At 58.0% G+C, this 16,994-nt stretch overlaps 1 protein-coding gene across 1 annotated transcript in view; it reads right to left on the minus strand.

Moving 5' to 3' along the window:
• Window positions 1–606: 606 nt before the first annotated feature.
• TNFRSF1B (TNF receptor superfamily member 1B) overlaps window positions 607–16,994 on the minus strand; it is a 32,639-nt gene continuing 16,251 nt past the window's right edge. The window contains exons 2-10 of the mRNA XM_025855740.2: window positions 15,478–15,577; window positions 13,594–13,722; window positions 12,802–12,951; window positions 12,180–12,273; window positions 11,517–11,755; window positions 10,921–10,998; window positions 10,299–10,333; window positions 5,424–5,631; window positions 607–2,669 (exon numbers count right to left, since the gene is read on the minus strand). Of these exons, the coding sequence (XP_025711525.1) occupies window positions 2,389–2,669; window positions 5,424–5,631; window positions 10,299–10,333; window positions 10,921–10,998; window positions 11,517–11,755; window positions 12,180–12,273; window positions 12,802–12,951; window positions 13,594–13,722; window positions 15,478–15,577 (1,314 nt within the window). The 3' untranslated portion in view covers window positions 607–2,388. The remainder of the gene's footprint in view (window positions 2,670–5,423; window positions 5,632–10,298; window positions 10,334–10,920; window positions 10,999–11,516; window positions 11,756–12,179; window positions 12,274–12,801; window positions 12,952–13,593; window positions 13,723–15,477; window positions 15,578–16,994) is intronic.

A 16,994-nucleotide genomic window follows, 5' to 3' on the forward strand; every position in this document is an offset into this window, starting at 1 on the left:
ACCATGAGTGACCCAGGAAAAAGGGTGACTGACCCAGGGGCTGGCTTAGTGAATTTAAGGGCCAGGGCCTCTCTCCCCTCCTGGCCTCTACATGAATTCACTTTGCCTGCAATCGTTCTGCAAAACTGCTCCTCACATCCGGAACCATCCCCTGGCTGTGCCCGCGGGGCCCTCCCCCGTACTCCCGGAGCTGCCCCCCCAGCCCCACGCTCCTCTGAGTACGCTGTGATGGGCCTCGTAGGTGTCACCAGACTGGAGGCTCCTGGAGGCCAGAGTCTCACTCCCCTAAGTGAGGATGGGGGCTGCATGTGAACAAGCAGATCTGCAGAGACCCCAGTTCACCCCAAGAGCCGATGACACTGAGTCACAGGGCCTGTGATGAGGGCATAGTCAGAGGCCAGCTGGGTGATTCCGGGCCTGCGGGAGTGGCCAGGCTCTCAGCAAGCGCAGCTGTGCTTCTGGGGAGCTTCTGGAGTCCAGGGACAGCACCAGCCAGCCAGTCCAGTGGCCAAGACTCCATCTCCCCCTTACACATTTGGTGGCCGGCAAGTAGGACCACGGACAGACCCCAGCTCAGACCCAAACCCAGAGGCAAGAGTCAATGTGTAAAACAAATGAAAGATTTATTTAGAAGCAGGAATGCTGTCCAGTATATACAGTACAAACTCTGTCTTGGGATCAACACAAGCCTGGGAACCGAGGCCACATCCAGAAAGGGCCTCCTTCCAATTCAGAACGGCCCTGGGAAAGAGCAGTGAGGCCGAGGTCCTCCCAGGGCGGTCCACCAGGGGGCAGACACGCTGCATCGCCACACGGCGACCAACGTGGGCGGAGACTGCGGGCAGAGACCCCCCCCCCCCCCGCCAGTCCAGGCAGTGGGACACCCTGACTCCCAAGGGAATCCTGATTTCGGGGAAGCTTTTACTTTCTCTTCATGGTAAAGGCTGGACTCTCCTACCCTCTAAAAGTTCAGCTGCCAAGGTCCAAGTCCAGTGGACTTTTTCAGCAAGGGATCCAAGTACCTAGGACCCAACTGGCTTCTCCAGGAGTCCCCTCTTCCTTCCAGAAGCTGGTCCAGGCCGCACGCGTCCATGCTCTGCAGGACTCTGGGCATGCGTTTGGGGGAAGTGGACTGACTCTTCAATGGAAAAGAATCCTTTGACAAAACTGCTGATTCCAGCTGCCTCGGGCAGGCCATTCAATCCAGCAACATGGCTACACAGACCAGCAGCACACGGCAGACACACGGACACGAGACTGGCTCTCAGCATCCCACGTCCACTTGAGATCGAGGCAGGCACAATACCCAAGTGGCCCCGTGGTTTCCCTGGGGCCTGGGACTCCAGGCAGGGGGTGGAGGGGTGAAAGAGGAGCACCTCCTCGGGAGGCAGAGGAAGGTCCAGGCTGAGGTAGGAGGAGAGATGGCTGGAGGCCTCAGTCATCCCCAGTTCCTGAAATGCCCTGACAGGAGGTGTGGCCTCGCAACACCACCCCAAAGCCACCCCAAACCCGGAGGGAGGGAGGAGGGGCCCGAGCTGTAGGTGAATTGGGAGTGAAGGTCAAAAGCAGAGAACAGCGCACTCTTTTTTTTGAGTTTGGCTTTGTCGTTTTGTTGGCTTGTTTACCTGCGTGGTGTTTTTTTTTTCGTTTTGTTTTGTTTTTTAATTGCCCCGCATTCAAGTTGGCAGATTTTCGGCTAGAGGTTTGCTGTCTTGCCCGGACTACAGGACTCACACAGGTTGCTGGCTGGGACCACTGGTTTTCCCACCATTGTGCAAGAGGTGAGGCTGGTAGGAATGGATCTGGAGGTGGTACTAGCTAGTCAACGGGGGGGGGGGGGGGCCCCGGTCCCCTGCTGCCATCGTCGCCCCATCCCTGCACAGAACCATCTGATCAATGACACCGCCCACCCCAGCCCAGCTCCCGCTGGGACCATCCTGTAGCCTCAGCATTCAGGTCCAAGCACTGCCCCTTCCTCCACTGCCCCTTCTCCGTGGATGACTCACGCAGCGTCCCTCCTCCCCAGCAGGCCCCGCTGGAAGGCAGGGTGCTGGGGCCTCCCAGGAAGCCAGAGCTGGGTAGAGCCCAGGGATCAGAAACAAAATAAGGGCTCACAGGGCCAGCTGGGGGGCGGCTCTCAGAGCGGCAGGGGCTGGTTCCAGGCCGGCCAGATGGCCGAGTCCAGCTAGCCTTCTGACACACCGTGACAAGAGCAGTTCTCCACCTTTCTCCCCACCTCGCCCTTCTGCCAGCAGATGAGAAAGGCTGAGGCTGTGGGCGCCACGAAAGGAACGCGGCTCAGAAAGAGCCAGAGTCCTGCGGGGTGGGGAGCCTGGAAGGACCAAGGAACAGCCCACCTCGGCTGAGACACGACTCATGCCAGTCTGGCTAACTGGACTTCATTCCAGCGTCAGGCACACCAAGGGGCAGGGGCTTGTCCTCTGGGGTCTCCAAAAGAGTCTCTGGAGCCCCTGGCTGGGACTGAAAAGGGCATTCTTCCTTGGAGAAGGGGACCTGCTCGTCATCTGGGGAGCTGGAGGGGCTGGCGTCCACGTCCCCCGTCGTGTAGTTGGCCTGGGAGGCACACTGAGCACCGTGGTCGGAACCACTGCACACATTCACGATGCAGGTGACGTTGACCTGGGTCCCGTGGCTACCAGAAGGCTCTGCTGAACAGAAGATGGGGGAGGGCAGTCAGTGGGGGTTGGGGGGGGTCCTGGAGTGGAGGAGGTCTTCCTGGTCTGTCTGCTGCCCAAGAGACACATTGAGACAAAAGGGTCAGGGCGCCTGGGTGGCGCAGATGGTTAAGCGTCTGCCTTCGGCTCAGGTCATGATCCCAGGGTCCTGGGATCGAGCCCCACATCGGGCTCCCTGCTCAGCGGGGAGCCTGCTTCTCCCTCTGCCTCTCCCCCCTGCTCATGCTCTCTCTCTCTCTCTGTATCTCTGTGTCTCAAATGAATAAATAAAATCTTAAAAAAAAAAAAAAAAAGACCAAAGGGTTAAGAGGAGGACTGGCCCGAGAGCCTCGGTCGAGGCCATGGTTCTAGCCCAGCTCTGCTGGGTAACCTCGGGCAAGTCACTTAACCTTCACAGGTCCGTTTCCTCATCTGTCAAATAATTTCTAGCTCAATTCACCCCACAGATGGGAGGAGCCAGTTACATAAAGCAGGTGAAGGTTCTTGGAGGACCACACACACTCCCCGCAAAGAATCAAGAGAAGTGAGCGGGGACAGGAAGTGTACGTTACAAAACAATGGTCAAGCAACCAGGAGGAGTTCCCTTCCGGTAGCTGCAGGAAGACTCGGCAGCCCTGGCCGGACCAACCAGGAAAAGGCCGGACTCCTCCGTCAGCGGCCCCTTATCTGCTGGCCACCAAGTCAACATCAAAGGGTTTGGAAATTGCTCCCTTATGGAGATGAAACATTGACCGTGACGTTGTCTTCATTTGCAGCAACTCTGTTTCCTCCGTGCAGGGCTGCCGATTTCATAAATCTGGGATTCCAGAATGGGGTGGGTGGTGGATTGGCCTCATCGCTGAGGCCAGGATGCCTGGGGTGGGTTCATGCCCACCTTCCCACCCGGCCCAGCAGGCACCTGCGTTTCCTAACTAGTTGGTGAGGGACTGAATGCTGGGTGAGCCGAGGAGCTAAGTGTAAGGGTCTTGGATGCACGCTAGCCCCTCCAAGAGGGAGAGCTGCTCCTGCTGTCACTGGGGGACTTGCCCGGTACCCAAACATGCGTGGCATCTGGGGTGCACGGGGAGGGCTGGACGTTTGTTTCCAACTCCAGGGAAGCCTGAAACCAGGATGGAGCCAGCGAGCTGCTCTGCTCAGAACGGCCCCAAAGAGGCCGAGGGAGGGAGGGCTGAACTCACGGGGCCAGAAGGAAATTTCCACCACGCCGAGCCCCGACGGCACCCAAATGTCACTCAGTCACCGTGGCCTTTGCACATGGTGAATGAGACACTGCGGGGGTGGATGGGGGACCACGAGGGGGCACAGCCATGTGTTGCCACAGTAGAGGGAGGAGTTGGGGTGGGAGGAGAGAGGGGAAGAGCAGAGGTGACACCAGAGAGTCGGGGGGGGGACAGACAGCAGGGGGCGGAGGGTGGAAGGGGTGGGCAGCCACGGTCGAGGGTCCACGTCTGGGCCAAGGAATAAGGCGCACCAGCATGACCGTGGAAGAGATGTGGCTACAAAAGCAGAAAGATGAACCCCAGAGATGGACAAAGACCAAGAGTTTATATCTGGAGTTCTGTTCACTCATTCAACAAAGGTTTAGGACCCCGGGTTACGTCCCTTCCTGGGGGAGCTCTCAGACTGGGGTGGGGACACCAAGATATCAGAATGATGAGGGCGGGCTACAGCGGGGGACACAGAGGCGGGGCACCTCAGTGCAGGTGGCAGTCGGGGAGGGAGCAGTCCTAGAAGCAGGTGACAGGTAGGAAAAGATGTTGTAGCCCTGCCAAGGAGAGCCCATGCTCATCTCCAGACGAGCAAGCTGAGGCTGAGTTAAGGAGCCTGTCACTACAAGATATACCCAAAGGAGCCTCAGGCTTTCTGGGGGGGACCCCGGCAGGCCCTCCCTCCAATGTGGGCACTGAAGCTTCTCACCACGGGTGACCCCGTCACAGACCAGGCCCAGGGCAAAATGCATTCTGTGTAAATGGGGCCTCGGCTTCTCCAGAACCCACGAGGTCCCCACAATCCTGACACCTCAGGCCCAAAGGGACTGGGCAACGGGCCACAGTGAGTGGAGCCCTGAAGACACCCATTTATTCATCCAGCTTTCCACCCCAGGGCTCTGGAGCCTGAGAGCCCAGGGGGTGTTCCTGGCTCTTCTGTTTACGAGCTATATGTGCCCTTGAACAAACTCTTCAACCTCTCTGGGCCTCCCAGTGTCCTCATCTGTAAAATATAATAGATCTTAATATGAGACTGTTATAATACTTAATATTATGTAATAATTTACATAACATTATATACAAAATATACATATTGTATATGTGTTATATAATATATATCATTATACATCACTGTGTGATAATATTATTATATATTTGTATATTATAACATACAGGAAAACTCCCTTCCTGGATATCGGGGACTCAAATGACAAGCTGGGATTGTCTGGAAGGAAGGGTGTTCCTGGGGACAGAACCCTCATGGGCAAAGGTGGGCAGGATTTGGTGGGTTCAGAGAAATGAAAGAGGTTTGTGGCTCCGTGAAAGAGGTTTGTGGCTCCGTGTTACACCCGAGGAGGAGCAGGGAGACGAGGCTGGGTAGTCACCCAGCCGTTCCGATGCCCTGCTGGGAGCTCAGGCCTGGCCCTGCAGGGGAGACCTGGGAGGCGCCAGCCAAGACAGAAACCAGGAAGAAACAGAAAGCAGGGGGAAGGAAGCCAGGTGGGCTCCCGCCTCTCACCTGAGCTGCTGGAGCTGGCCCGGGCCTCCCCGGACCCACTGGCCTTCTCCGCACCTGCTGCCGGCGGCTGGATCCTGGCAGGCGCGCTCTTGTCTGCAGTGCCGGCTGAGCTCTCCAGGGAGCTGCTGCTGGAGCTGGGGGCGGTGGTCAGCAGGTGCTGTTGCTCGGGGCCCGGGGTGCCTCGGGCCTTATCAGCAGGCCGGTGAGGCTGGAGGGGCAGGAGAGAACGGAGAGCGGTCAGCCGGTCGGCCTGTTTCCTCTCCCTTCCTTCTCGCACCATGTGCACCCCGTGACATCAGCGCTGTGGTTTACACCGCGCTCCTGCCCGCGCCTGCCCGTTCTCCCCACACTCGGTGCTTTCAGGACGGTGAGATTCTGCATGATTTCTGTGACTAGCTTCTGGCTGGTCTACCCGAGTGTGAGCCCTAAGAGGGTGGGGGCCGTGTGGCCCTGTTCACCAAATAGTCCTGGGTGGGGGGGCAGGCCTTTCATCCTCATTTTGCATCAGGAAACAGAGGCCCAGAGAAGGCGAGTAACTTTCCTAAGGCCACCTCATCAGCACAGGGTGATGTGGCCCAGCCTAGCAGCCGAGAGCATGGGCTTTGGACCCACAAGGCCATGTGGGTACAAATCATGACTCCATCGCTGACTTAGCTGTGTGACCTTGGACAAGGTACCTAACCTTTCTGTGCCTCCTTTCTTTCCTCTATCAGGGGAGCACTAAAAACCTACCTCCTAGGGTTGTTGTAAAGATTAAATGGCTGAATGTTTGTCAAGTGCTCAGAACAATGCCTGTTCCAGAGTAAGCACCACACACTGGTGGGTTTGTTCCATGAAAAAGGAGACAGAAGGGCCCACGTTCTCATTTGCTGCCCTTGGCCTCTGGCCTGCGCAGGACATGAGGGTCCCGGCTGGGATGGGAACCAAGGCAAATGAAGGGCTGGGGGGAGGTGGCCTAGAACAGAAGGGGGAGGTGAGGGTCAAGACAGCAGGCCTTTGCTATAGGGATGGGGCATGTCGGCCCCCTCCCCAGGAAAGGCTGTGACCCCTTGGCCTCACTCCTGCTCCCCAGGGAGCAACAATTCCAAGTGTGCTCTGGCCAGTCACCGCAGGCCCCCAGCCCCCAGCCCCGCCTATGATGGCTTCTTCCACAAATGAGCCTGCCCCAGCCCTCAATTCCCTGAGGCCGGCCCACTGTCATCAGGAGCGAAGGATCTTTTTTACAAGCTGTCCCTTGAGGCCACCCAGTCCCAGGGAGGGTGAGTCCCCAGCCCCCTATCACACGGCTGGTCTGGTCTGTGGTAGAGGCACAATAAGCCCAGATCAGCATAGCAGAGATGCTGCCTTCTCACGGCGTCCTGCCTCCCTGGTTTATGGTCCCCAGCTTTTGGAGGGATGGAGGGCATTTCAAGTTCAGGCTGACCCTTTGGCCATTGGATGGCACTCCGACCCCTGCTCCAAGCTTGGACAGGCAGGAGAAGGTGGGACAGGAGGAGCATCCAAATGTCATCTCTCACTACCCCCAAAGAAGGGGCTTTTGGGACCAGTAGCCTGCTCCTCTGCTTGTGGGTAGGGCTGGACAGAACAGAAACCCCCAAAGGTCACAGTCCGCCTCCTTCCCCCAAAGCCACAAGTTGCAAAGTTCAAGTAGGCTCTGAGTGGGGAAGATGCATCCTGAGTTCTGCTGCTTGGGCTGGGAGGGGAGTACTGAGGAGGCTCACTCAAAAAAAAACAGGATTCCAGCCAGCCAGCCCCCATCACAGCCCAGCCCCACCACGGGCAGAAGCTAAGACACTGGCAGAGCCACCAGCTGGGTCCTCCAGATTCCCAGTTTCCATGTCTGTCTCTGTGCGCGTGTGCTCATGAGGCCCACACATCTGTATGTACAGGGGTGCGGGTGGGGGTGTGAAGTGTGCCCACGAACCTGTCTGCAGGGGGGTGCGTATCTGTGAGTGGTGCAGTTACTGTGCGTGCTAGGACTGGTGAAGAGAAGCCCTCCCAGGCTGGTGTCTCAGGCCACGCTCATTAGCTGCGTGACCTTGGGAAAGTTACCTAACTCCTCTGAGCCCAAATATCCTCGGCAAGACAACTGGGGCAATAATCCTACTGCCCGAGTCGTAGCCTGGCTCTGAGACTCAGCAATGCTCAGAACTGTGCCTGGCACACGCTCGGCGCGCCTCACAAACGTGAGCCCACGCAGCAGTGCGTCCGTGGAGTGACTGCGGGCGAGCTCACATGTGTGGGTATGCCGGCCTCTTCCAGACGAAGGGAAGTCACTGTCCCGCCATGCCTTGGGGTTTACCTCTGCAGCAGGAGGGGGCAGGAGGCACTGGGTCTCCACTCTCTCCACCCCGGCGGCCCCAGGGCTGGAGCCTGACCAGGCAGCCTCCTCGCAGCGACAGCCAAGGAAGATGGGGCTAAGCATGGGGGCGGCCTGGTCAGGCTCCAGCCCTGGGGAGGAGGCCCTGGCTGTGGGGGGCAGGCCCTGCTGGAGGCTGAAAGTCGGCCTTGGCCGAACGGCATGGCAGGAAATGGGCAGAGCCTGAAGATTCCCACTGAGCTCCCAACCCAGGCTCGGCCACTCACCCAGGTATCTAACCTTACACGGGTCACTGAACCGCCCCGAGTCTGTCTCCTCACCAGTAACATGGGATCGGTGGTAGCGCTTCCCTCACGGGGCTGTGTGAGCACTCAGCGGCTGGGCGCAGGCGAAAGGCCTGGTGTGGCTCCCGTGCTGGCTCCCGGCTTAGCAGTGAGTGAGCACCCGGCCAAGCAGTTAAGTGCAGTGAGGGAGCTCCCGGCTAAGCAGTGAGTAATCGCCCAGCTAAGCAGTGAGTGAGCTCTCAGGGGCTCGGAACCGGCCATGGTGGGAATGTGCACGATGGTGTGAGCAAACACCACAAATCAGAGTCTGCATTTTTGATTTTGGGGTTTTTTTTTTAGCTGCCCGGAGAGCCAGTTACCAGCACACCACTGGGCTCTATCCTCAACCACACTCAACAAATAATCGAGTTACACTCGGTGAACAGGAAACTCAGTGGACAGAAAGGGGAAATGGAGGCCACTGGCCACGCCTGAGACACCTCTGCTGCATCGAGTGTTGGGAAACACTTGGTCGGGACAGACACTGCAGCAGCAGGGAGGCTGGGTGGAACCCCACCAGGCAGCCACTGTCAGCACCCCTGAACTGAAGCCAGAAGAAAGGAAGGTGTGGCGTTTGTACTCCAGGGTGGGGGGTGGCGGAGAAACAGTCTGCACTTCCAGGCCAGTGTGTTTGTCTGCGACAACACAGGGCAGGCGGGCCAGGAGTCCAGAGACACGCTGCTATGTGACCTCGGACAAGTCACGTTCCCTCTCTGCACCTCTTTTCCTGCCAGCAACAGCAGGAGCTGAGATCAGTCTCTGGTCCCTACCCAGTCCGACTCCCTGTGTAAACCTTGGGCACTGGGCCACCAAGGGCTGAGCTTTTCCCCAGCATGGTGGTTCTCGATCGGGGGGGATTCTGGTCTCCCGGGGACACTTAGCAATATCTGGAGACATTTTTGGTTGTCACTCCTGAGAACCGATGCTACGGGCATCTCGTGGGGAGAGGCTAGTGATACTGCTGAAAACCCCCAGTACGCAGGACAGTCCCCCCTGCCCCCATGACAAAGAATTATCTGGCCCCATATATCAAAATGGCTGAAGTTGAGAAACCTTGCCCAAGCAGGACTGGGGACATGGAGGGAGTTCCTCATAATGTTTCCTCATCTGTAAACTGGGCAAAAATTCTGCCCTGCCAACCAGGTAGAAGTTACAGCAGACATGGTGTACTGGCCCATCCAGCACCCATTCCCAGGCCCTGTCCCTCCCCTCCTCCACCTCAGAGGCTGGGAAGGTAGCCAGGGGTGGTCCCATGACCCGGCTCTGGCCAGTGAGACAGAAGGAGAAGCCCACCCAGGGCTTCGGGGACAGAGTCTGACTTCCTGATAAAAGGCACCCTCGCCGGCCTGGCCACATTCCCCTCTTCTTTCGGCCTCAAACCCGGAGGTTACATACAGAGTGGGGCCCACGATCTCACGAGGTAAGGCCGCAAGCAAGAGAACAGAAGCCGACACGCAGAAGGGGGCAGAGCCTGGGGTCCTGCTGGCCTCACAGAGGGATGCAAATGAACGGTTCCAGCAGCTGACAACCCCCGGACTCTCTGGGACATGAGAAAAATAAAGCCCCTTTGCTTTAAGTCACTTGCAATCAAATGCATGCCTTCCTGAGGAGAAACTGATGAGCTACCACGCCAGTGTTCTAACAAAAGTCCCTCACAGACCCCGTTTTATTAAAAAAAGATCAAAGGTGAGCTGCTTTGGTCGAAGCAGAGAGCAGGACGCAGGGCCCCAACCCCCAGCCTCCCTCTCAACCCCACAGACGACCCCTCCCAGACCCTCTGTGGAACACCAGGGTACCCCCCGCACGGCTCCATGAGGAAGAGCTCTGTGAGGCCTCAGGGAGACGCTGAGAACTGTCGCCACCGAGTGAACAGCACAGCCCTCACGTGGGGCTAAGCAGACACTGTCCCCTTCTAATGGTGAGGAGACAAGCATCGTGAGTAATTTCTCATCTGCCCAACGTCACAACAGGGGTCCATGAGCAGGTGCTTGGTGCCGACACCACTGACCCCCTGCTCTCTGATGGGGCACTTCACACTCACCCTCTCATTTAGCCCAGGGAGGGCTGCCTCACCCCCAAGGACAGACTGGCTGACCTTCCCTCAGCCCCCCAGGGCAGCACACCGCCTCACACTGGGCAGACCAACCTTCAGAATTCACGGCTTCCCGTGGGAATAACACGGCCCACCAGGAAGGAGAGCAAGGGAGGAGGGGGAGGCAGAGGGACACTTACCACTTTGGCTTCTCCTTGTAGGCAGAAGGGCTTCTCTGTGAAGAAGAGAGAGGGGACAGACAAGTCAGGGAGAGTGGCTTCCTCAGGTCACACCTGCTCTGACAAGGAGGGCAGCATGGGGCCCAAGCAGAACCGTTCAGATTAGGCCCAGCCCTGGGCGGCAGCAATCACCCACCAGACAAGGTACACAGAAGCCCCCCTTCCCAGCTCCCCAGCTGACCCAACCCTGTCCCATTCCCCTCCACCATGCCCAACTGTTGTCCAGCGTCCCCCTCTTTGCTCATGCCATGGCCTCTCCTTAGCTTGCCTTCTCTGTCCTGCACGTGTCTACCCACGGAAATCTGACTCAGCTCCGACACCACCACCTGCTTCAGGATTTCCAGGCAAGAATCCCAGACTGCCACCCCCTTGGATTGCTCTGATGACATCTTGCCTCTTAGTAGGTAAGTTAGTGGCCATGCCTTCTGCCCCCGGCTCTGAGCTCCCACGGAACAGGGACTGCCAGTATCCAGCTCTGTCCCCCCACAAGGCTGTGCCCGGTGCTGGACTCACAGGAAGAGCCCCAGAAAAGCTTCCAGAGCAAATGGATGAATGCATGAAAGAGGAAGGAATGAAAACTTACTCTTTTTCTGGGTCATGATGACACAGTTCACCAGCCCTATTATCAGCAGACCCAAGGCTGTCACACCTACAATCAGTCCTGGAAGGAAAAAGAGAAGCTCAAAGCAACTGCAGAAAACAAACCCAAACATATCAGGGGCCAGGCAGCCAAGTCCATGACCAAAGATGTCTGGGTTGCCACAGGAGGGGCAAGCCCAGTCCAGAGGCTCTCAAATTCAATTACAAGACCAACAAGCTAAAAACTACATACCAGACAAAACATGTCCGTCTGCCACATTCAGCCCCCGGGTCACCACTTTGAGATCTGTGGTCTGATGGAGTCCTAACCCCAGAAGGGAAACCCATGAGGTGACCTGGCCCAGCTCATCGGCTAATGAGTTCATCAGAAATGGCAACCAGGAGATCATCTCCTCTTGCAGATAAAATGCTGACCCCACCTCTCTCACCCAGCGGTTCTTAGTGACAGCACCACGTCTTGGCAGAAGACAGGTCTCACCAGCACCCGCCTCCCAGGACAGAGGACAGGGTCCGGCCCTCAGTGGGCGCTCAGTAAAACTCTGAGAGTAGAGAGGCTGAACGAGCCCTCCTGGGACTTACCAATGGGAAGAGAGATGTCACCTGTGCTGAGCCCTTCAGTGGGGGGGCTTGGAACCATCGGGAACAGAACGGAGGTGCTGGGAGCCGTGCTGGGCCCTGGAGTTGGCTCCCCACGCTGGAACTGCGTGGGCCCTGGCTGGGATGTGGAGGCTGGGCGTGGGGCCGTTCCCAGGGTGGGGGTCACAGAAGTGCAGACTGCATCCATGCTGGCGTTGCCAGGGGTGGCCACAGAACTACAGCTGGGGGTGGAGGAGGTTTGGTCAGGGGACAACAGAGGCCAGAAGGGCTCGGCGTGGTTGGGCTCGCTCATGGGGAGCCAGGAGGGTGGGTAAGAAGTCCCAGCACCCAGGATGCGGGAGAGAGAATTTGTGCCACATCCCCCCTCAGAATGGCCCGTCTCTGTCCCCCCCGCCCAGTGCCCATGCCCCCAACCCAGTGCTGACTTCCGGGGCCAGGCTACCATACACCTGCTGGCTGTGCTGGGACCCGCCCACTATGGGATAGAGCCATCCCGGCAGCAAATAAGGCTCCCCAGTGCCTCAACCCAAGGCAGTGAAGGGGGTGGATTTCAGGTCCCATGGCATGGCCGCTCTGTGCACTAGACCACAGTCCCCCAGGGACAGCCCTCCCTGCTCCTCCAGAACCCAAGACTCAGCCACTCACATCCGGTGGGGCCTGCAAGTGTCTGTGGATGATGTTGTACTGGAGAACGTTCCTGGGGCACAGGGCGTGCACACCACATCTGACGTTGCAGTTCCTTCAGGGAAAAATCGGAACCCGTCACCAACTGTAACTCTTAGTAGAACAGGCGGGCCTTGGCGCGGGAGCCCTAGGAGAAGCCTGAGGGGCCTACGGACCTCTGTCTGCACCTTCTGCCCCTTAAAACACACTCGTGAGCATGCACACGTGCACATGAGCATATGGACACGTGCGCTCATGCACGCACACACACGCACACACACAGCTGGGCACTTTGTTCTTGAACCAATTCTAGTGACTTCCTGGTCTCCAGGATCACGTGGGTTCATCTTCTGGGGCACCACCTGATTTTCCAGGAACTTCGGGCTTAATCTGATCCCTCTCTGGGCCCCTCAAGGCCTAGCACGGAGTAGGCGCCTGACCTGGCGTGCTGACGGAAAGAACGGAAGGGGTAGGGGTGGCCAGCTGGATGGGTGGCAAGCACCTGGCCACCACTGTCCATGTTCCCAGGTGGGGCTGACAGGTTGACACCCATGAAGGAGAGGCCCACGGGGGTCCCCGAGGACTGCTGGCCCTGGCCCCATACCTGGTTTGGCCATGCCGAAGCCCGGGCGGCACCTGCGCAGCGGCGTGCACAGCCGGCAGCCGTCCTGCCTCCTCAGTGTGCAGTACCAGCCCGGCTTGCAGGTGCAGACCCGGTTCTGCTCCCGAGTGCAGGCTTGAGTCTCCACTTGGTCTACAAGAGCCAGAGGGTAGCCCAGGGTCATCCCTGCCTCCGCCGGCCCCGCATCCCCCCAGCTGGGGGCAGAAAGAACACCGGCCGCACGGTCCCAAGACCTGTGGTCTGGCTCCATCTCCATGATGGCGTGAGCAAGTGCACCTGCTCTCCGAGGCACGGCTTACTCAGCTCTAAAATGGGCACAGTTCTCCCCCTGCGGCCCTTGGCCTACCTGCCCCATGGGGCTGTTGGAGAGGATTTGGTGAGACAGAGGATGAAAATGCCATTGGCAGGGCGCCTGGGTGGCTCAGTCGGTGAAGCATCTGCCTTCCGCTCAGGTCATGATCCCAGGGGTCCTGGGATCGAGCCCCGCATAGGGCTCCCTGCTCAGTGGGGAGCCTGCTTCTCCCTCTCCCTGTCCCTCCCCCACTGCTCACTGTCTCTCTCTCTCAAATAAATAAATTAAATCTTAAAAAAAAAAAAAAAAAGGAACGAAAATGGCACTGGTAAACAGGGAAGGGCTACCGTACAGCCCCATGCTCTGGGGCATGAAGAAAACTGGCCTGGGGTAATCCGAGCCAGTGTTCAGCTGGAGGGGATGGGCTGCACAGCGGCCAGGGGAAGGTTCCAGGGCCCAGGCCGCTCTCTGAGCCCACTCACCAGTGCTGCAGCGGGAGCCACAGCTCAAGCACTCGGGAACCCAGTTCCAGAGCTGGGTGTATGTGCTGTTCTCACAGCGGGCACACACGGTATCTGAGGTCTTGGTGCAGAACGATCGTGCATGGGAGCCTGAGAAAGCAAGGGCCAGAGGTCAGGGGCTCACCCACCACCCCGCAGAGCCCCAGCGTCCTGAAGCCCGGGTGGGAAGGCTCTTTGAAAGCGTTCCAAGTCCTTCACCGAGCCATCTCACATCTTGCAGGCTCCTAGCCGTCACTTCATCACCACAGCCCTGACGCTCTTAAAATGCCTTTTCCTCTGCTCTTCCCAGATGCCTGGGATTCTACCACTGGAACTGCCTGTTGCTAGTCAATCACACTTTAGTGAAAACTGGTTTGCTAACTCCTTTCTTCTTTACAGTTGGCTAAAATTCTCCACCTGGGGGTGTGAACTGGCAGGACAACTAGGAATGTGGTCCCTGGTTTCTCATCAAGGATGAGGACATGGGACTCTTGTGGGTCTGAAGAGAAGGTATGCCAGGAGATGGGAGAACACCAAAGCAAACCTTTAAGGAATTTCTCTCTTGAGCCTTGAGCCCTATCCTGCCATATTCACTGCTGTGCTCATCCAGTAACTTCTTACAGAGACCTTGCCAGTTAGCAGAAAGAGAGTCACTTGTGAGGTCTCTTAAAATGGCTGTGGGAGATGACAGGTACACGTGTGCCTGCCCACACCTCAGGCTAACGGCTCAAGGGCCCTCCAATGGCTTCCTAGCGTCTGTAGAATAAAATCTAAGCTCTTACCATGGCCCCTGCTAACTTACTCTCTCTGGGCCACACACTGGCCTCACTGTTCCTCAGGTTCACCGTATAGGCTCCCACCTCAGGGCCTTTGCACTTGCTGTTTCTCCAACCCGGCAGGCTATTCCCTGTATATTTGTATAACCCACTCCCTCACCTCCTACATGTCTCCGCCCAAGTGTCAGCTCTTCAGAAAGGCCCTCCCTGACCACCCCGTACCAGACCACATGTCCTGCTCCATCTGTCTCCATTGGCTTTGCCCTGCCCTGTTTCCTTCACAGCATTTACTCTCTGATAGGACCACACATCTATTTCCTCTGTTGGCTTCTTTGCCTGTGTCTCTATTAGATGCAAAATCCACGAGGGTGAGGATTTTGTCTGCTCTGCTCTCTGTCGTACTCCCAGTACTCAGAACAGTGCCTGACACTTAGATGGCGCTTTATAAATAGTATAGGAATGCATGTATCAACAAACGAGTAGATGGATGACACCAGGAGTTGAGCCACTCAGCTTTCCCAACTGGGGTTAGGCCTCAGGCCCACCCTCCGTGAAATGGGTAAGCACGCGCTGATTCGGTCATATATGTACTGAACACCCACTATGTGCCAGGCACTCTGCCAGGCGCTGGAGATTCAGTGGAGAGCAAGCCCACAGTCCCTGTCCCAGAGGAGCACACGGTGGAGCTGACAAAAGAGGAACCAGGCCATGACCACAGGGTGAAGAGTAGCTGCCATGGGGGATATCCAGGGGCCAGTGGGAGCTGAAAGGAGGGGCCAGATCTGACCAGGCAGTGTGAGCAGGCTTCCTGGAGGAGGGGTACGTCTAAGCTGAGCTCTACAGGAAAAGTAGGAGTTAACCTGGGGAAGGGAGTTGGGAATTAGGCCAGGATGAGGGAACAGAATGTGCCAAGGCCCTGAGGCGAAAGGGCAGCACGGGGCCAATTCATGGAACTAGAAGGAATTCAGTTCGAACTGAGGGCCATGACCCTACCCTGCTCCAAGCCCCCCCCCCCAAACACACTCCCTGCAAGGCGCCAGCCCCCAGGGCCCCAGGCGTCCAGGAGTCAGGGTCCCAGGCTGCCCCTCACCCGGCGGACACATGCTGCAGCACATCTTGGCCCTCTGGTCGAAGTACTCTCTGAGCCGGCATGTGCTTCCAGGCTCCGGAGCATAGGGGAGCGACGCAACCTGAAGAGGGAAGGGAAGGACAGCCATGAGCACAGCCACCCCTGGATCCTGTCACCCCTAACACCTCAGGATGGGGGTCCTGTGGCCGCGAGTGTTTCGCCCTCTCCCTCTGGTGCTCTCCTGTTGTGGGGGCTTCTCCCCTTTGAGGGGAAGGTAGACAGGAGAGTCCCCACCTTCTTTTACTGCCTCTTGTCCCTCCCTTGTGGGCACACGCATGTATGCAGGTGGTGGCACCGAGCCAGCTGGCCCGAGCATCGGGCTAGCCCCTCAAACACTCCAGGGGACAGAGGTGGGGTGCCAGAGCTGCCAGAGGGCAGTGGCTTCAGTCACAGAGGACCACGGTGCTCAGCACAAAGTGGCTCTCTGCCTAGGATGCCTCCTACTCCCTCCTGCACCTGGAAATCACCCCCTTGGTGCTTCCAGCTGAGTGCTGCCTCCTCTGGGAAGCCCTCCCTGACTCCCCCAAGCTGTGTCAGGTTCCTCCCCCTCTGGGCTCTCTCTGAACGCTGGATATGGCCCCTTCGGACAATCAGCTCATTATGCTAAAGTGGGGTGGGGGGGGTGCATGTGCACCTGCACACGTGTGCACACGTACACGCACATGTGCCCCCACATACACGCATGCGCCACAAACATCTGTGACACAGGGGACAGAAATAACAGCCTCATCATCTCTGGACCTCAGACTCCAACACAGGGCCCACACAGCATCGGGGCTCAGTAGATGAATGCTGGTTGATGACAATAATAACATGACCATGACCTGAGCACTTATGGGGTACCAGGTGCTGATCCAAGTGCTCCAGGTGCTGTAGGCAGTGGATGCCATCGCCCCCCCCCAACTCAGGTCCTCTTGTACCTGCAGAGTGCCCAGCCCCCAGCCGCCCTCGGTATTGACTGGTAAGGGCCCCGGCCTCCCTGCAGGACCGCCACTGTATACAGTTCATGCTCCAGAGACCCCCCCCGCCCGGGGGGTCAGGCTGCAGGGAAGCGGCCTTGGCCTTCCCCTACACACACGCACTGCCTAGGAGTCAGGACTGCCAGAGCCTTGACCAGGCCCTGCTGCCAACAGCTCAGGGCCAACAGCTGGAAGTCATGGGGGTGGGGGCAGAGATGACCCCTGGGGCTGGGGTTCCCTGCGACAGAGTGATCTGTGGCTCTTCCTGCCCACACGCCTTTGCCCCAACTGCCTCCTCCACCTGGAACAGCTTCACCCTCCCTCAGACAAAATTCCACATATGTCTTCTGACAGCAGCCCCCCCCTTGAAGCCTTCTCAGCCCACACGCCACCCTGAATCATCACTCGGACCCAGAATCCCGACCTCCTCCTTCAGGGCTCCTGGCACACAGGGCTGGGCCCCCACTAGCTGGGTGTGCTCCGAGCCTGTGGGTTGGGTGTAACTCTTTGTTACTACTC

Source organism: Callorhinus ursinus, unplaced genomic scaffold (assembly GCF_003265705.2).
Source record: "Callorhinus ursinus isolate GAN/ISIS: 27379988/994484 unplaced genomic scaffold, GSC_fseal_2.0 scaffold18, whole genome shotgun sequence".
NCBI lineage: Eukaryota > Metazoa > Chordata > Mammalia > Carnivora > Otariidae > Callorhinus > Callorhinus ursinus.